This window comes from Heterodontus francisci, chromosome 1 (assembly GCF_036365525.1).
Source record: "Heterodontus francisci isolate sHetFra1 chromosome 1, sHetFra1.hap1, whole genome shotgun sequence".
Lineage (NCBI taxonomy): Eukaryota > Metazoa > Chordata > Chondrichthyes > Heterodontiformes > Heterodontidae > Heterodontus > Heterodontus francisci.
Window position 1 is genome coordinate 183484209 of NC_090371.1, and position 21091 is coordinate 183505299.

The 21091-nt window shown below is 41.8% G+C and overlaps 1 protein-coding gene across 2 annotated transcripts in view; it reads right to left on the minus strand.

The window, feature by feature from the left end:
- Positions 1–21091, minus strand: part of LOC137373851 (inactive ubiquitin carboxyl-terminal hydrolase 53-like) — a 116374-nt gene that overhangs the window by 84929 nt on the left and 10354 nt on the right. For both annotated transcript variants that reach the window (XM_068039323.1, XM_068039312.1), the window contains exons 2-3: positions 16242–16334; positions 14785–14919 (exon numbers count right to left, since the gene is read on the minus strand). In XM_068039323.1, the coding sequence (XP_067895424.1) occupies positions 14785–14919; positions 16242–16334 (228 nt within the window). The remainder of the gene's footprint in view (positions 1–14784; positions 14920–16241; positions 16335–21091) is intronic.

Sequence of the window (21091 nt, forward strand, 5' to 3'; positions counted from 1 at the left end):
GACCTTGAAGAAAGCTGCCCACAAAGGTTTAACAATCTCTGTGGTGTGGATTTCCCCTTTCCTAATGTTAGTTTGAATCTGGTGCCAAGTTACAGGATTTCTAGGCATCCAGCAACTGATGTCATCAAACAAAGTAAGCAGCCAATCAAACTGAAGTATACTCAGACAGCAAACCAGGAAGTAAAATGCACTCATTATCCCTCACTTTAAATTTTACAGAGTGCAAAACAAATGACTGGGACATACACATGGGTTTAAATAGAAGCTGAAATATCAAGTATATAGGGAAAGAAAGGTGGAATTTGTCCATAACTAGCACAAAGGAAGATGGCTGTGGTTGTTGGAGGTCAATCATCTCACTCCCAGGACATCATGGCAACAATTTCTCAGGGTAGTGTCCTAGGACAAACCATCTTCAGCTGCTTCATCAATGATCTTCCCTCCATCATAACGTCAGAAGTGGGGATGTCTCTGATGATTGCACAATGTTCAGCAACATTCGCAACTCCTCAGATACTGAAGCAGCCCATGTCCACATGCAGCAAGACCTGGACAACATCCAGGCTTGGGCTGATAACTGGTAAGTAACATTCGAACCACACAAGTGCCAGGCAATGACCATCTCAAACTAGAGAGAATCTAACCATCTCCCCATGATGTTCAATAGCATTACATCGCTGAATCTCCCACTAACAACATCCTGGGGGTTACCACTGACCAGAAACTGAACTGGACCAGCCACATAAATGCTGTGGCTACAAGAGCAGGTCAGAGGCTGGGAATTCTGTGGTGAGTAACTCACCTCTTGTCTCCCCAATGCCTGTCCAAGTCAGTAGTATGATGGAATACTCTCCACTTGCCCAGATAGGTGCAGCCTCAACAACACTCAAGCAGCTCGACACCATCCAAGACAAAGCGGCCCACTTGATTCACACCCCATCCACCACCTTCAACATTCACTCCCTTCACCAATGTGTACCATCTACAAGATGAACTGCAGCAACTCACCAGAATCCTTAGACAGCTTCCAAACCCACGACCTCTACCACCAAGAAGGACAAGGGCAGCAGATGCATGGGAACACCACCACCTGCAAGTTCCCCTCCAAGCCACACACCATCCTGACTTGGAACTATATCACCGTTCCTTCACTGTTGCTGGGTCAAAATCCTGGAACTCCCTTCCTAACAGCACTGTGGGTATACCCACACCCCAAGGACTGCAGTGGTTCAAGAAGGTAGCACCATCACCTTTTCAAGGGCAATTAGGGTTGGGCAATAAATGTTGGCCGAGCCAGCGACGCCCACATCCCATGAATGAATAAAAAAAACCAGGGAAAATTGACATTCCATAAACTCAATTAGTTTTTCGAGTCCAGAAAGATTTTTCAACAGCAATTATGAACGTAATACACTGTTCAAAAACCCAGTTACACTTCATTCAACAAGATGTGACTTTTCCAAGGGTTTATATAGCACGACTAGTAGTGTAAAAGACCAAGTTCTCATTGGTTCTTTGATTTCTAATTGGTGGTGGGTGGGCCGAGGAGAACTCCAACAGGATACGCTATAGAGAAGCATAGAATCAATGACACCAACTTCTGGATTTCTGCATTAGCTGTGCACATGCCAACTCCAGAAGCTGTTGGCAGTTTCAGACAAGTAATGACAGTGAATACTGACAGTTTGCCCCTTATTATTACAGCAAAATCTGGATTATCTGAATAGCATATTTCTGTTTGATGATTTTTAGAACTAATTCCTGCAAGACACTTCCTTGACAGATAATTAGTTTTGTTTCAGCCTTGCTCTTCCTTTGACTTTATTTTTCCAAAGTTAACTTCAAAACCGTTCCCATTCTGTTCATTTTATTCATTTTTGCTATTTTCCTCAACTCAAGGCCATTCTCAGTCATGTTTCATCTTCAGCGATTATTGTATGACAAATCTTCTGTTCTTGTCCATATTACACCATCTGTACCACTGTTTCCTTAACCTTTCCAATCAGACAGATGATATTTGGTTGAACCAGTTCTTGTTTTCCGTTTTTGTTTGGACCCGTCTGCATGCACAGGCACATTTATATTTCCATCCTCAAAGTCTGTACAGATATGTCGCGTAATATTTAATCATGTGGGGTGATGTTGCCTGAAACAGCAGACTGCTCAAAGAAATGCATAATGCAGAAAGATAAATTAGTGCTCAAAGAAAATAATGGTTTTAAGGAGACAGAAGTGATCAGGGATATATCACTCATCTCATTCAATACAGTCATGCCAAGTAAATGCAAAGGTGCCAAAGGCTGAAAGATTGAAGGTCAAAGAATATGCTATGACCTGGGAAAAAGTGGGTTATGTCATCCTTATTATTGGATTCTTAGTTCTTGTCATAATAATATTTAAAGAACTGAGTGATGAAGGATAGACATTCCCTACTCTCAGCTCAATAAGGAACAAGACAGAAGCATGAAGACTGAAAAATAAACATTTTATATATTGATGGTATGGAGGTAGAAGTGGTGAGAGATTATATACACCACAGAAGCTACATACAGAGTTTACAAAATATGCTGTTCTAGTTGAAAGTATTTTACGGACGACGGAAACCATACTAAAGAAGAAATGCATGAAATCTGAAAAGGAGAGTGCAAGAGGAAACTGTGTGGTTGACAGTGAGCAAGAAAGCTGTAGACTGCATGAAGATATCAATGGACAAGTCAGGTTGGCAGAAAAGTGGCAAATGGAATTCAATCCAGAGAAGGGAGGCAATGCATTCAGAAAGGACAAATAAGGCACGGAAATACACAATAAATGGGAGGATACTGAGCAGTGTAGAGGAACAGACTGGACCTTGGATCCCTGAAAATTGCAGGACAGGTAGATAAGGTGGTTAAGGCAGCATATAAGACACTTTGCTTTATTAATCAAGGCATAGAATACAACAGCAGGGAGGTTATGCTAGAACTATATAAAACACTAGTTCAGCCAAAGCTAGAGTACTGCAAACAACTCTAGTCATTGCATTACAGGAAGGATGTGATTGCACAAGAGAGGGTACTGAGGAAATTTACAAAGATGTTGCCAGGACTCAAAAATTTTAGTCTTGAGGAAAGATTGGCTGGGGTTGTTGTCTTTGTAACAGAGGAGACTGAGAGGAGATTTTAATTGAGATGTATAAAATAATGAGGGACCTAGACAGAATGGATCTAATTCCCTTAGCAGAGAGGTCAATAACCAAGAGCCATAGATTTAAAGTAATTGGTAGAAGGACTAGATGGGAGTTAAGGAGAAACCTTCACCCAGAGGATAATGGGGTATGGAACTCACTGTCTGAAAGGGTGGTGTATGTTAATTGTATATTAATTGTGTTTAATTATATGCAGGTGGTGGGCATTAACTGGTGTTTCACTTGAATCCCTATAAATAGACACAGACTGAAAATGTAGTGGTGTAAAAGCAAAATACTGCGGATGCTGGAAATCTGAAATAAAAACAAGAAATGCTGGAACCACTCAGCAGGTCTGGCAGCATCTGTGGAAAGAGAAGGGTCACTGACCCGAAACGTTAACTCTGCTTCTCTTGTTTTTATTACTGAAAATGTAGTGATTGGATTAAGAGGGTATGCTTGTAATGTGTAACTCTAAGTAAATATAAAAGTGTATAACGAATGACTTCAGTTCTATCCTTCACCAACTGGCTTTCTGGAATTGTATTTAAAAGGCAGACGGATATGTACTTGAAGTGCCATAAACTACAAGGCTATGGACCAAGAGCTGGAAAGTAGGATTAGGTTGGATAGCTCTTTTGGACAGCAGAGACAATGGTCTCCTTCTGCACTGTTAATATCTATGAAATACTTTTATTTGGTCTACTGGCAACACCTATGCAGTCATATTCAGCTGGCCTCAGACACCAGAAACATTAGAGGAATGTATGATGGCATTAAGAGAGCTCTTGGGCCAACCATCAAGAAGATCGGCCCCCCTCAAATCTAAATCAGGGGACATAATCACTGACCAACGCAAACAAATGGACCGCTGGGTTGAGCACTACCTAGAACTGTACTCCAGGGAGAATGTTGTCACTGAGACTGCCCTCAATGCAGCCCAGCCTCTACCACTCATGGATGAGCTGGACACAGCCAACAAAATCGGAACTCAGTGATGCCATTGATTCTCTAGCCAGCGGAAAAGTCCCTGGGAAGGACAGCATTACCCCTGAAATAATCAAGAGTGCAAAGCCTGCTATACTCTCAGCACTACATGAACTGCTATGCCTGTGCTGGGATGAGGGAGCAGTACCTCAGGACATGCGCGATGCCAATATCATCACCCTCTATAAAAACAAAGGTGACCGCGGTGACTGCAACAACTACCGTGGAATCTCCCTGCTCAACATAGTGGGGAAAGTCTTTGCTCGAGTCGCTCTGAACAGGCTCCAGAAGCTGGCCAAGCGCGTCTACCCTGAGGCACAGTGTGGCTTTCGTGCAGAGAGATCGGCCATTGACATGCTGTTCTCCCTTCGTCAGATACAGGAGAAATGCCGCGAACAACAGATGCCCCTCTACATTGCTTTCATTGATCTCACCAAAGCCTTTGACCTCGTCAGCAGACGTGGTCTCTTCAGACTACAAGAAAAGATTGGATGCCCACCAAAGCTACTAAGTATCATCACCTCATTCCATGACAATATGAAAGGCACAATTCAACATGGCGGCACCTCATCAGACCCCTTTCCTATCCTGAGTGGCGTGAAACAGGGCTGTGTTCTCGCACCCACACTTTTTGGGATTTTCTTCTCCCTGCTGCTTTCACATGTGTTCAAGTCTTCTGAAGAAGGAATTTTCCTCCACACAAGATCAGGGGGCAGGTTGTTCAACCGTGCCCATCTAAGAGCCAAGTCCAAAGTACGGAAAGTCCTCATCAGGGAACTCCTCTTTGCTGACGATGCTGCTTTAACATCTCACACTGAAGAGTGTCTGCAGAGTCTCATCGACAGGTTTGCAGCTGCCTGCAATGAATTTGGCCTAACCATCAGCCTCAAGAAAACGAACATCATGGGGCAGGACGTCAGAAATGCTCCATCCATCAATACTGGCGACCACGCTCTGGAAGTGGTTCAAGAGTTCACCTACCTAGGCTCAACTATCACCAGTAACCTGTCTCTAGATGCAGAAATCAACAAGCGCATGGGAAAGGCTTCCACTGCTATGTCCAGACTGGCCGTGAGTGTGGGAAAATGGCGCACTGACACGGAACACAAAAGTCCGAGTGTATCAAGCCTGTGTCCTCAGTACCTTGCTCTATGGCAGCGAGGCCTGGACAATGTAGGTCAGCCAAGAGCGACGTCTCAATTCATTCCATCTTCGCTGCCTCCGGAGAATACTTGGCATCAGGTGGCAGGACCGTATCTCCAACACAGAAGTCCTCGAGGCGGCCAACATCCCCAGCTTATACACACTACTGAGTCAGCGGCGCTTGAGATGGCTTGGCCATGTGAGCCGCATGGAAGATGGCAGGATCCCCAAAGGCACATTGTACAGCGAGCTCGCCACTGGTATCAGACCCACCAGCCGTCCATGTCTCCACTTTAAAGACGTCTGCAAACGCGACATGAAGTCCTGTGACATTGATCACAAGTCGTGGGAGTCAGTTGCCAGCGTGCGCCAGAGCTGGCGGGCAGCCATAAAGGCGGGGCTAAAGTGTGGCGAGTCAAAGAGACTTAGCAGTTAGCAGGAAAAAAGACAAAAGTGCAACGTGAGAGCCAACTGTGTAACAGCCCCGACAAACAAATTTTTCTGCAGCACCTGTGGAAGAGCCTGTCACTCTAGAATTGGTCTTTATAGCCACTCCAGGCGCTGCTCCACACACCACTGACCACCTCCAGGCGCTTACCCATTGTCTCTCGAGATAAGGAGGCCAAAGAAGACGACTTTTATTTGGTGCCAAGATAGAAGCACAAACCTAGTGGTTGGATGCTCTTGGAATCTGCGATACATGGAGGATAATGACTATCAGTTAACAACCAATGCTCCTGATGAATGACATGAGCTGGTTTTATATAGCCTTAGAAGCTGATGAAATGGCCAAGAAAACACAAAGAGAAGACCAAGGTTGAGACTGCACAGGAAACTTAAAAAGAACTGCAACAGCTAACAGAGCAAAGAGCTTGATGGCAAGGTCTTGAAGCATCCATGGCCAGCCTGGTTAATATTCAATAACATTGCCAAACTTTACTCAAAGCTGGCCAATTCTTTGTTGGGATTTAAAAAAAAAACATTTTCATATGCAATTGAAAAAGAAATTCTTAAAGCATGTTCAGGACTTTTCTTAGGACCAGCAACTAAAACAAAGAAGTAAAAATAGCTATTAAAAGCTAATCAAGGCAGGAAGAAGTCAAATGAAATATTTTAAACTCTATCTGAACACAAATTCTTGGCACTTGCACGCAACTTTTCTCACCTAAAGAGAAAATTCAGTTATACCGATTCATACAATCATAGAACAGTTAAAGCAAAGGAGGTCATTTGGCCCGCTGTGTCCATGCCAGCTCTATGCAAGAGCATTTCACCTAGTCCCACTCCCCTCCATTTTCCCTGTAGTCCTTCAAATTTTGTCTCTTCAGATAATTATCCAATTCTCTTTTGAAGGACTCAATTGAATCTGCCTCACCATACTCTCAGGTAGTGCATACCAGAACCACTCGCTACATCAAGTTTTTCCTCATGTCACCTCTGGTTCTTATGCCAATCACCAAAGTGGTGTCCTCTGGTTCTGGATCCTTCAGCCAATGGGAGGTTTCTCCCCATCTCCTCTGTCCTGATCCCTCATGATTTTGAACATCTCGATCAAATCTACTCTTACCCTTTTCTTCTCCAAGGGGAACAGACCCAGCTTCTCCAACCTATCCACGTAACTGAACTTCCTCATCCTGGAATCATTCTCATGAATCTTTACTGCACTCTCTCGAATGCAGTAACATCCTCCCAAAAGTGTGGTGCTCAGAACTGGGCACAATACTCCAGTTAAGGCTGAACCAGTGTTTTATACCGGTTGATTAAAACTTCCTTGTTTTTGTACTCTATGCCCCTATTTATAAAGCCCAGGATCCCATCTGCTTTATTAATCACTTTCTCAATCTGCCCTGCAACCTTCAATGATTTGTGCACATATACCCCCAGGTCCCTCTGCTCCTGCACCCCTTATAGAATTGTACCCTTTAATTTATAATTGTCACTTTGTTCTTCCTAGCAAAATACATCACTTCATACTTTTCTACAGTAAATTTCATTTGCCAATCATCCACCCATTCCACCAGCCTGTCTATGTCCTCTTGAAATTTTTCATTACCTTCCTCACAGTTCACAATACTTCCAAGTATTGTATCCTCCACAAATTTTGAAATTCTGCCCTGCACACCCAAATCTAGGTCATTAATACAGATCAAGAAAAGCAGATGTCCCAACACCGATCCCTGGGGAACCACCTTCCTCCAGTCCAAGCTCACCACTACTGTTTCCTGTCACTCAGCCATTTTCATATCCATGCTGCTACTGTCCCTTTTATTCCATGGACTCTAACTTTGCTGACAAGCCTGTTATGTGGCACTTTATCAAATTCCTTTTGGAAGTCTGTCTACCACATCAACCACATTACCCTCATCAACCCTCTGTTACCTCACAAAGAAACTCAATCAAGTTGGTTAAACATGATGTGCCCTTAAAAATCCATGCTGGCTTTCCTTAATTGATCCACATTTATCCAAATGACTGAAATAAAAGCAAAATACTGCTGATGCTGGAAATCTGAAATAAAAACAAGAAATGCTGGAGCCACTCAGCAGGTCTGGCAGCATCTGTGGAAAGAGAAGCAGAGTTAACGTTTCGGGTCAGTGACCCTTCTTCAGAACTGACAAATATTAGAAATGTCACAGGTTATAAGCAAGTGAGGTGGGGGTGGGGCAAGAGGTAACAAAGGAGGAGGTGTAGATTGGACAAGGCCACATAGCTGACCAAAAGGTCATGGAGCAAAGGCAAACAATATGTTAATGTTTATTTTGTCCCAAATTACCATTTCTAAAAGCTTTCCCACCACCGTGGTTTAATTGACAGACCTGTAGTTGCTGAGCTTGTCCTTATACCTTTTTCTGAACAAGCATAACATTTGCAATTCTTCAGTCCTCTGGCACCACCCCTGATCTATGGAGGACTGGACAATTATGGCTGCAATTTTCACCCTTACTTCCCTCAGTATCTTTGGATGCATCTCATTCAGTCTTGGTGACTTATCAACTTTAAGTACAGCCAGCCAATCTCACCCCTCTATCAATTTTAGCCCATCCAGCATCTCAACTACCTCCTCTTTCACCATGACTTGGGCAGCATCTTCTTCCTTGGCAAAGACAGATGCAACGTACTCACTTAGTACCTCAGGTATGCCCCCCGCCTCCATGCGCAAATCCTTTTAGGTCCCTAACTGGCCCCAATCCTCATTTTTACATTACTATTTATATGCCTATAGAAAACTTTTAGATTCCCTTTTATATTAGCCACAAGTCTCTTTGCATACTGTCTCTTTGCTTCTATTTGTTTTTTCACTTCCCCTCTAAACCTACGTTCAGCCTAGTTCTCAATTATATTCTATTTAGAAACCACCAAAAGAAAATTTTACCATCCATCCTAGTAACATGCATGCTTACTTTTGAACATTTTAAAAATCCATCCTACATTTGAATAGGATTTTGTGTTTATAACTTCCACATGCCAACATATATTGGTAAATAGAATGACCTCCCAAATGATCTTCGAATGGCTCTGGATCATAGTCATACAAACAAGTAATATCTGACAAAAACTGCAAAGTTGAAGACTAGGATGAACTTAATCCACAAATTAGCTGGAACCAGAAAGGGAGCAGTGCTTGCATGCTACAGCCAGCCACCTATTATCTTCAGTTGTTCCCTCATTTCACTGAAGCTCCTCTCCCCCACGACCCATCCCCAAATAGTCTGATTCTTGGTAGCTGTGCCAATTTTCTAGTGATGGCTTAGACCACCAACTGACCTCTAGTGACTCCCTTATTGAGTCTAATCATTTCCATTTGGCCTCAATAATCCCCTCACTTATGTTTGTCCTTGTCCATCCTGTACTTCCTCTCCAATGCTATAATAGTTTATTTAAGCATACTGATTGATCAGTAGACAAGTATCATCTTTTAGCCAAGCTACTTATAAACATTCTACAGTAAATATACATTGTGACTTCCACGTTATTGCTATTTTCTGTTGCCTTTTAGATCTAACTCTTCATGTTCACCCCTTTTTGCTTTATACATGTGACCATATATTTGTTTCTTCAATTTGTCCCCTTTCAATTAACCTTCTTACATGCAACCTTTGAGTTTACTTTAATCTTTATTCCTTTTGACTGCAGGCCTACCTATGTCCATTATACCCATAAATCTTGATTTGGCCTGCTGCTTTGCCTTGAATGTTGCTTCTGCGTATGCCATACTTCATATTCCTCCTACGGATGAGAGCGCTCCTTGCAATTTCTTGTTTTTAATTATTCGTTCATGGGATGTGGGTGTTGCTGGCTCGGCCAGCATTTATCACCCATTCCTAATTGCACCTGGAAGTGGTGGTGAGCTCCCTTCTTAAACTGCTGCAGTCCATGTGGGGTAGGTACGCCCACAGTGCTGTTAGGAAGGGAGTTCCAGGAGCTTAACCTAGCGACAGTGAAGGTACGGCGATATAGTTCCAAGTCAGGATGGTGTGGGGCTTGGAGGGGAACTTGCAGGTGGTGGTGTTCCCATGCATCTGTTACCTTTGCCCTTTCAGGTGGTACAAGTCACAGGTTTGGAAGGTGCTGTCTAAGGAGTCTTGGTGCGTTGCTGCAGTGCATCTTGTAGATGGTACACAATACTGCTACAGTGCATCGGTGATTGAGGGAGGGTTGGTGGATGGGGTGCCAATCAAGCGGGCTGCTTTGTCCTGGATGGTATCGAGCTTCTTGAGTGTTGTTAGAGCCATACAGACAAGTGGAGAGTATTCCATCATACTCCCGACTTGTGCTTTGTACATGGTGGACAGGCTATGGGGAGTCAGGTGAGTTACTCACCTCAGGATTCCTAGCCTCTGACCTGCTCTTGTAGCCACGGTATTTATATGGCTACTCCAGGTCAGTTTCTGGTCAATGGTAACCCCCACCCCACCCCAGGAAGTTGATAGTGGGGAATTCAGCAATCCTAATGCCATTGAATGTCAAGGGAAGATCATTAGATTCTCTCTTGTTGGAGATGGTCATTGCCTGGATATTGTGTGGTGCAAATATTACATTGCCACTGGATGTTGTCCAGGTCTTGCTGCATCTGGACACTGACTGCTTCAATACCTGAGTCGTCACAAATGGTGAACTTCGTACAATCATCAGTGAACATCCCCATTTCTGACCTTATGATTGAAGGAAGGTCATTGATGAAGCAGCTGAAGATGGTTGGGCCTAGGACACTACCCTGAGGAACTCCTGCAATGATGGCCTGGAGCTCAGATGATTGACCTCCAACAACCACAGCCATCTTCCTTTACGCTAGGTATGACTCCAACTAATGGAGAGTTTCCGCACCACCATCCCCCCCATCCGATTCCCATTGACTCCAGTTTTGCTCCTTGATGCCATGCTCGGTCAAGGGCAGTCACTCTCATCTCATCTCTTGTTCATGTCTGGACCAAGGCTGTAATGAGGTTCGGAGCTAAATGGCGCTGGCGGAACCTAAACTGAGAGTCACTGAACAAGATTTGTGCAAGAAGTGCCATCAGTCGTTAAGAGCTCAAGTTGAGTTTCAGGGCTTTGGGAGCGGCAGGTAGCACCCAATGCATCCGGGTGTCAGTGTCTTGGACTGTACATTCCAGGTGGTGGTCACCATGCTGCCATACAAGGTGCAGGTGGTGAGGGAGTGGGTGACCAGATAAGGTAGGAGGAAGAAGGAATTCCCTAAGCCACTGGCACTCACTAACTTGTTTTCAGTTTTAAATATTGGGAGGATGAAGTCTCCTTGGAGATTTGACTGCACACAGAAAAAGTGTAAATGCAGCAGTCATAGGGGATACAACATTTAGGGGAATAGACAGGCATTTCTGCAACCACAAACATGAACACCGAATGGTATCAGGGTAAAGGATATCACTGAGCAGATGCATGATATTCTGCAAGGTGAAGAGGAACAGCCAAGAGTTGTGGTCCATGTTGGAATTAATGACTTGGTTGAGGTCCTTCAGGAACAGTTTCATGAATAAAAAAAGGACCACAAATGTTAGCACTCTCAGGATTATTCCTAGTGCCACCTGCTTGTGAGTACAGAAACAGGATGATAGTGCAGGCAAATGTGTGGCTGGAAAAGTGGTGCAAGAGGGAGAGATTCAGATTCTTGAGGCATTCAGAGCTGGTCGGAGGGAAGAAGCACCTGTCCAAGATGGACGGGATCTGAACAGAGCTGGGACCAAAGTTCTCCCTGAGAGGTTAACTAGCACTATTGGGGAGGGTTTAAACTCATTTGGCAGGGAGCGAGAAATCAGAAAGTAGCAGAAAGGAGCAAAATGAGATTGGAGGAGAGATATAAACAGCGGTAAAGTTAGAAATATCCCCCAAAAATTGGAGGAAGCAGATGGAGGAAAGTAACAAAAAAAAGTGATGAAGGAAGTATTCAATTGTAGGCATATCAACATCCATAATGTCACTAATAAAGTTGGTACGCTGCAGGCATACGTTGCCACATGGGGTTATGACTTGGTTGCATTAACAGAGATTTGGCTAACAAGGCCAAGAATGAGTTAATATTCCTAGTTACTAAGTATTCAGGAGTGATAAAGGAGGAGAAAGAGGTGGGTGTGTGGACAGAATTAATTAAGGATGATGTTACAGTCCTCAACAGAAAGGATATACGAGATGATTCTAGGACTGATTCTATTTGAATAGAGTTCGCAGCAGAAAGGAAGCTATTACATAGTTGGGTTTTCTTTTAAGAGTTCCAAACAATCAGGAAATGATAGATGATGAAAACTGTTAGTAAATTTCAACGGCATGCAACAAGAGAGTAGTAATATGAAGAAACTTTAATTACCTTAGAATAGACTGGAGAAAATATAGTGCTAAGAGTAGGAAAGGAGAAGAACTTCTGATGTGTACAGGAGAACTTTCCCAATCAGTATGTCTCCGGTCTAACAAAGAAGAAAGCAGTGTTTATCTGATTCTGGAGAACGAAGTTGGGCAAGTGGAGATCATTCAGCTAACACTGATCACAACATAATTCAGTATAGAGTAATATGGAAAGAGACTAGAAAACATTGAAAGTAAAAATGCTCAACTGGGGAAGAGCTAATTTCAATGATTTAAGAGGAGTTGTTGGAAAATGCGATTGCAGGGTAAAGGTGTAATGAAGCAATGGAAGGCATTCAAGCACAAACCCAGCACATGTACAAAGTTAATGTGCCCTGGATTTCAAAGGAAATAAAAGATGAAAAATAAAACAGAAAAAGGAGGCTTATGATAAATGTCAGGAGCAAGATTCAGTTAATAACCAGGAAAATTATGGAAAGTGTAGGAGGGAACTGAAAACGTTAACACGGTAAAGAGTACACAAATTGCTGGTATGGACCCGATGGGCTGAATGGCCTCCTTCTACGCCATAAATGACACTACGACATTGAATTGAACCCTAAAACATTTTATAAACCTATAAAGTGCAAGAGGTTAGTCAGGAGAAAAAGTTGGGCCGACTGGGCTGAATTTTACTGGCCGTCGACGCAACAAGTCACAGCGTGGGGGCCGGAAAAATTCAGCAGGGAGAGGCCTGCCTCAATCCACGACATCCGTAAGGCCACCCCCCCCCACACCCCTGCATATTATTGAAGAGCGGGCCCTTCACCTCCATATGCAAATGAATGTTAATAAGGTGTAAATGTACTTAACTGCAGACGGCAGCCGTCCCACGCCGATTTACGGCCGCCATTCATGCTCCACGTGCCGGGAGCTCCGCGGCGCGAACCTCGTGGGGGTGGGGAGGGGGGGGGGGGGGGGGGGGGGAAAGAGAGGAATAATTTCAGGGCAGGAGGAGCGGATGGTGGAAGGGGTTATAGGCCAAATGTTAGAAGTTTAGGGGGTAAAATTCGGGTAGGGGAAAAGACATGTGTTGGCCATTCCAGGCATCGAAATGACCATTGGAGGGGTTGGGGAAAGGCTATCCACAAATTTTTATTAAAGAATAAGATAGATAACACTGCTGCACCTTTAAAAATTATAATTCTAAGGGCTTAAAGCCCTTTAAAAATGGCGCCGGACGCCATCGCCGGAGATGCGGAGGCCACCCCTACACGTCATCAGGGTCAGCCGCTCCACCCCCACTATTTACATGAGCGCCCATGCAAATTATTGCGGGGGCTCCTTGGCGGCCCTTCAGTGTCGGAAGGCTGCAGAGTTGAAAGCACACCGCCAAGGAACGTGGCGCGCGATTAAAATTCAGTCCATGAAGTCCCAAAGGGAAATCTTCATGTAGAGGTAGAAAACACTGTTTACACATGTTCACAGTGCAGCAACAGGGCATGAAAAAAAGAGAAAGTTGCAGGTTGCTCCACGCTCACATTCAACCAGAGTTCCGTGAGCAAAGAATGAGCTTTTTACAATAGTTTATGAATATGTAATAAATGCCATTTGAAACCAGAAACCTCCCTTCTCTTTTTTTAAAAAACATTTCATGGTTTTTTGCGACACCGTGCAATTTTTGATTTAAATACATGAAATTGTGCAATTCACAATTCTTACAATGCTGTGGCCATGAAATTTGTAAAATTTCACTGTGAATTTGGTAGGGCCCTAATTATAAAGTATGCAGATGATACAAAACTAAGAAACATCATAAATACTAATGGATAACTGGAGACTTCAGGATGACATACAGGATAGTGAAATAGGCAGAAGCATGTAGTTCAGTGCAGACAACTGTGAAGTGATGCACTTTTGGAGGACTAATATGGCGAGACAATATACTATAAATACCACAATTTTGAAAAGTGTATATGAACAGAGACACCTTGGTGTCCATATACACAAATCCTTAAAGGTGACAGGGCAAGTTGATAAGGTGATTAAAAAAGCATGTGGATTATTTGGTGGATAATTAGAGGAACACATTCGAACTTTATCACTCGTTAGGCCTCAGCTGCAGTATTATGGACAATTCTGGCCACCACATTTCACAAAGAATGTGAAGATGTATAAAGAGTACAAAGGAGATTTACCAGGATGTTAGCAGGGATGAAGGACTTCAGGCATAAGGGGACACTGGAACAGTTAGGATTGTTCTCCCTGGAACAGAGAAGGTTAAAAGGCAGCCTAATAGAGGTTTTCCAGATGATGAGGGGTCATGATAGAGTACATCAAGGTTGTTCCCTCTGGCAAGTTCATCAATAACCAGAGATAACAGATTTAAAATCATGGCTAAAGATCTAGAGGGGAGATGTGGAATTTTGTTTTTCTTGCTTAGAGTTGCCAAGATCTGGCACATTTTACCTGAAAAAGGTGGCAGCATCTGATTCCGTAAATAATTAAAAAGGGAACTGGGGCAGGTACTTGAGGATGCGCAAGTTAAGAGTTATGAACAAAAAGCAGGGAGTGGAACTAAGCATGACTACACTTTCAAAGAGCCAGCACAAGCATGATGGGTTAAATGGCCTCCTTCTGTGCTTTAAGTTTCTAATGATTGTGAATAAAGACACCAAAATCAGCAGGATACTTACAAAACATTCTGCCGCATCATCCATTAGACCTAGTTGAAAACGATGCTCATCTTTAAAGCTTTCAGCTAGAGCATTCCGTAAAGCATCAGAGGGGAGGGCTTTTTCCCTGCTGTTCTGAAATTCTACAAATATATTCTGCAAGAAAACAACATAAATGATTTGCAACAGTGGAAAAAAAGACATAGGTTTAGTTCAACCAAGAATGAGATAAATTGTATTTTTTTTTTAAAAAAACTTCACAGGCAGAAACTGCCTTTAGGATGCTACACTGATCCCTCTTAGTTCTGAGCATGACTATGGTACACTTATGTAAATTTCCCTGTTTAAGTTACATACAGTATACAGGAATATCCTTCACACTACTACAATAAACAAGCCTCTTTCCAAGCAATTAGTGGGGCACCATAGCCTAGATCTACTCCATCAAGGCCCCTCATCATCTTGAAAACCTCTATTAGGGCGCCTTTTAACCTTCTCTGTTCCAGAGAGAACAATCCTAAATTGAAATTACCAGCCCATCTGATAGAAAAGGGAACAGAACCAGATGGCCATATGGAAAATATAATCTCTAATTTCTGAAACTGATAGATATCTATCTACGATATTAGTACATCTTACATCCCAATGAGATTTTTTTTTTAATTGAGAAACTAAATTTTAAAGTTGTGATTGGGACTTTGAAGAGTTTCAGAGTCTTGAGTCTTGGAAAGTAATGATTTAGAATAGAAGACATTGCATGAAGTCTTGATTTCAACTCAGTGAGCATACAGAAGAACTCTGTATATTTGGACCTTAGAAGGGACAAGAAAGTTCAGAGGAATACTGACCACAACATTATTAAATAGAGTCCAATAACCTTGCAATAAAGAGGGATTGCCCATCAGGCAAGGTTATTTTCTTGTATCCTGTCCATGTACAAGTGAAAGGTGATGGAAGAGTTGTCCCAGATACAGGTGAAGGACTAGCGCTTTATATCATTAAAGCTTGTTGAGGGGAAAGCAGTGTTTGCCACAAAGGAGGAAATGAAAATTCTTAAAGGCAACTTTAACAATGAAGGAGATGTGGGTTAAGGGTGATAGTCGGGTCAAAAGAGGAGAAAGCGAACAGGTGGCAACAATAACTGCATCTCATATCTGTTAAGAAACAAGTAGCTACACATAATAAAAGCAAGGTTTAAAAATCTTCCAGAAAATTACAAAGTTGATCTTTTTTTCTCAATGTTTCCATTACGTCTCAGTCATTTATCAATTATAAATTAATCAATAGTTAATAAGATGCAAATAAACATATAAACAGCAACTTTCACAACGTCAGATCTAAGAAAATACATACTGACATGCTTAAATTAATCCAAAATTAACTACAGGGATAAGATACCACAATCACAAAATGGGCAATTTACAATTTCAAATGGACTGCACTGCTGTAACAATCTCAATGTTAAAAGTTGACTTTACCTTCAAAGCACAAAATATGCAAGCATTTCCTGAGCACACGTGTCCAGGCAGCTGTCTCAAACTACGTCGGAAAATGTCCAGATGCCATAGAATCTGGAGAGAGACAGGCTACAGTTGTAAAAATGATCAAGAAAAAAAGCATGCCTTCAAATATACAACCAGTGAATAGATATATAAAACAATCCTTTTAAGAACTGCATTTCCATTAAAGGACAAACATATGGAGATACACGAATGCTCAAACATCCCTTCAACATATTTTCTCTTACCCCAAACCCCATCACTTGCTGAAATTTGAAATCATTCTCCTACTCTCCAGGACTGTTTACATTTTGCCATGCCTCTGAACACTAGTTTATGCTTCCCAAGAGTAATCATCAGAACTTTTCACAAAGTATCACATGGGAATGCACGGGCTATGGAAATGTGCTGAAATGACTTTTGCTCCAGACACCAAGGCCACAAAAAATCACTTAATAATCCCTTAATCAAACATATTTTAAAAAGACTCCTGACAAAAGGACACAAATGTTCCCACACATAAAAACATACCACTAGTAAACTCTTACTGGCTCGGTGAACAAAAGTTCCTTTCTGGTAAAGAGGTTGCAGGTTCAATTCTTATTCTGTGCTCAGTTAGATGATTACTGTCAGAACAGTTGGAGCAGGCACAATTATTTGGCTTCAGTATTCCAGGTTTTGGGGAGGGAAAGAGGATTAAATAGAAGTGCTATCCAATGAATTTTTCTATAAAGTATGCAACTGAGATACCTTCTACAGTCAAACAAGTTGCTCACAGTCACTTTCTAGGCCCATCACAAAAATGGTCAATTGGACAAGATACTAGTGACCTGCTGGGTCTGTGAACCATTCCCAGCAAGAATAATTTTTTTCAGGGAGGAAGGAGAAAATTAAAAGGCAGGAGAGGAAATACGTGTACCAAGATAAAGTAGATTTGACAGCAAGCTCTTGCATCAACAATACATGACCTAACCAAAAAGGTAGAGATCGACTACCGACACTGAAGAAAGGAGTTAATGTAAGAAATGGGACAAGAATGATTAGTATTATGTCCAATATCCGCAGTCAAAACACTATCCCAAAGTTCAGCAGTTATAACAGACACTGCTGAGAATCAATGAACCACTGTACCAAAATCTTGACCTAAATCTAAATCTAGATTTACAGTAGTGAACACAGCATGTTTTACAAAGTTTTACAACATATAATGGAGTTTTCTTATTCGAATAAAAAAAAATGTCAAAATTGACAAAATGTTCCTTACTATGACTGATAAATTGAGAATTGTGCTGAGTTCAATGATTTGACAGATTAACAAAATACTCCAACTTAAAAAATCATTTGCTACATAAGCTTCGCACATAACCCTCACCTTTTGAATTATCTAACTATTGTTGAAAAGCAAGATATGCTGTCGAAGCTTTCCATCTTGCACTCATCAGGACAGACGCAAGAATGCCAAATTTTTATGGGGAGCAACAATTTATGCTGCATGAGAAAAGTGTGCTGACTGGTTGGCAAGTCAGCTCTGATTGGTCAAGGCAGTGCTGTGGTATATGAATTCCAGCACCAGTGCAATGCCAGGTACATAGGTATACACATTCCATGTATGTACAGATCAGTGGACTCAATATTGAGTTCAATAATTTCAGATCATGAGCCCCATTATTTTGTTTATTTATATTTTTTATCAATCAATCATGTGCTAGTCTTAAAATTATTCACGTTTTTGCTTTTATACAGAGTTGTTCACTACTCTGCCATTAGCACTCTCTGGACCGATGCTTTGTCTTTCACTACAGCTATTTAGCACTCCATTTGCATTCTGTTCCATGACATCTGTCATTTAATCTCTCCCCCTCCGTCCTATTGCAGTCCTTCCTTCTTGTTCTTCTTTCCCCCCCCCCCCCCCCCCCCCCCTTACTTGCTCAAAGACTGTTGATTTCTAACTTTTGCCAGTTATGAAGAAGGGTCACAGACCTGAAACATTAACTCTGTTTCTCTCTACACAGATGCTGCCAAACCTGAATATTTCCAGCACTTTCTATTCTCAGCACACCCGTTTGGCTGCTCGCAATAGGTAGAGTAGTGACTGTACTCAACCAGCAAAACTCAGAACACAATGTCTAACCTTAGATGTGATTCCACGATTGGACAACACTTACTGAACAATCCTGAGTGTGCTAAGAATTACACTAACAACCAACTTAAGATCATCAGCTGGGCTTGCAATGTGGCTCACTTACGCTTGCTAGAAGCTACATATATTCATACGCAGGGACCCGTCTTCTGCAGGCAAAAGGAACACGTCCAGGCGTTGAACCTTTTTGAATTAAACCAAAGCATGGGGGACAATAGTTCCCTGGTGCATTTCCTGGGCAATGCCTCGACCAATCAAAGCCGACTTGCCAACCAATCAGCACCCTTTTCTCATGCAGTATAAATTGGTGCACCCCTTAAAAAAAAATCTGGCATTCTTGTCTGCCCTGATAAGTGCAAGCTTTGACAGCATGTCTTTTTCAGCAATATTCAAGTTCTGTACTACCAATCGGCTATTTAAATAGCAAATAAAGAAAACATCTCCAAATTGTGCTGAAATAGTTACAACAAAACCAACATAATAATTAAAACAGGACAGCTTGAAGAGCATTCCCAACATGGCCCAGCTTAAGAGATTTCACCTCCACCAATTGTGGTAATCAAGCAGAGTGGGCTGTTATTTCAGCCAAGTGCAGAATATGTACTCCTTGGAAAATTTAGAAATTTACACATGAACTGTACAGTCTCATGCAGTTCTCCAATTATTTAGTTTTGCTCTGGGGCACAACATAAACATGTATGGCAGGGACCCCAATTATCCTGAGACAAGGTCCACTTACCTTATTCACTGGATAGGGTAGCACCCCAATCATGATTATTGTCGAGTATCTATTATGGTCCTTTTTCTCTAGCTAAATGTCAACAAAACCCATTCCATTTTTTTGGAATCCATAAACTCTTCAGTATCTCTGACTGTAATGATTTTAGCTGCAACAGGCTAAGCCCAGGGGTACAGAATTTCACTTCACTACTTGACCCCAAGATCATATTCCTCCTCCACATCTATTACCAAAATGACTGACGTTTGCTGCTAAACCACCAGCCCTCACTTTCCCCATCTAATCTTAAAACCCATATATTTAGAAGATCAAGGCTCAGTTTCTCCCCACTTTGATGACCTCTTAACCATCAAACTGCAAATTCACCCTATCCTCAAAGTACATTAGCTCACCCACACTCCAGTGACTTGACTAAGATCACTGTCCTGACCTTCAAATCCCTCAGTGATTTTGCTCCACCTTACCTCGGTGGACTCCAACATCTAAACTTGCGCTGCTTCAGAAGCACTGACTCCCTCTACTCCATCAAGGTCTACTCCCTCAGTTATCATATCATCCTTTGTTACTTTCTTCCCATCACTTGTCACTTCCCCCTCTGAATTCAGACGGTTCTGTAAATTCATTTTCTTTGAAATTCAATCTTTAACCCCTTTTTCCCTTCCTGGTCTGTGTTGATCAAAATCTCTAAATGTCTCTGGGCTATAGAAATGCAAGTTGCAGTTACTCTGTTTGTTCCTGTACCACTCACTGTTTGCTTTCTGTTGCTCTCTCCAATTTTTAATTTTTCTCCCACTGCTTTACCCTTGAGTATTCCTGATGGTCCTTTCTCCTATCTACAACCTTGTCCTCCAGTGATCATGAATTACTGTCTTTTCCTAGTGATTACTTCTATATAATGCTTCAAGACAAGCAACCCAAATTAAATATAAGATGCTCCTCCAACTGAAAGCTCCTGAACAGCTGATTAGTGCACTTTTAACAACATTGAAAGTATAAATAAAAACTGACTAATTATATGGCTCTGGATTGGAGCCATATCAAGTTTGAACCCCTGCAACCATAGAAATTGCATTACATAGTGTTATTTTCCCCAGAGTATTATGGGGTAATCCAAAACATTTACTAGGTCCTCTCATTTTTATGATCAACTGTCTCAGTACTATTGTTGTACTATCATTCTTCGGAGTATCTTCACACAATGTGCAATTTTACACAAAAAAAAATGTTTGCGAAATAGTACAATCACATTATGTTCATGTGTGAATGAATCCAGGGACAAAATACACATGCAGCAGATAATTCCAGAAGTTCAACTTGCTAAGTTCAGGTTCAAATTTACTGAAAATATGACTTGAAACCCACAGCAGAGAAAGAAACCCAAGAAATGTGTAACAGAAGATTTTTATTGTCAAAAAATACAACCAGGGTACAAAATGTATCTAAGCTGGCATGGATCAGAAGTTACATGAAGATTCATTCACTACAGCACCTTAACTTTAGGAATGACAAGGCTATTGTAAACAGTAAGCATGTATAATGCTACAGTAATACAACCTGCAATAGTTTTAATACAACAGAAAATAAATTATATTTTGATACAATTCTGCATGTGTTGTGTATTTATAGATGCTCTATAACCATACCTAGAGCTGAGAGAAATCCCCATTGCAGTTATCTTCCACAGAATCACTCGAGTAGGAGCAACATATCAACCACAATGCTACATCCTCCTCAAGATAAACCGTAACTAACTCTATGGAAGGAGATAGACAGCACCCTAGTATAGCAGAAGGTTTAGAGTCTCAATAGTTAATATGGTACATACATTAGGCAGATTATCTACTGTAAAAACAAAGCTGCATTATAAACAAACTATTTTACAATATACTTGAGAAATCTGTGCATTTAGCTAAATTCATCATTCATAGCAACAAGCATATCAAGCATATG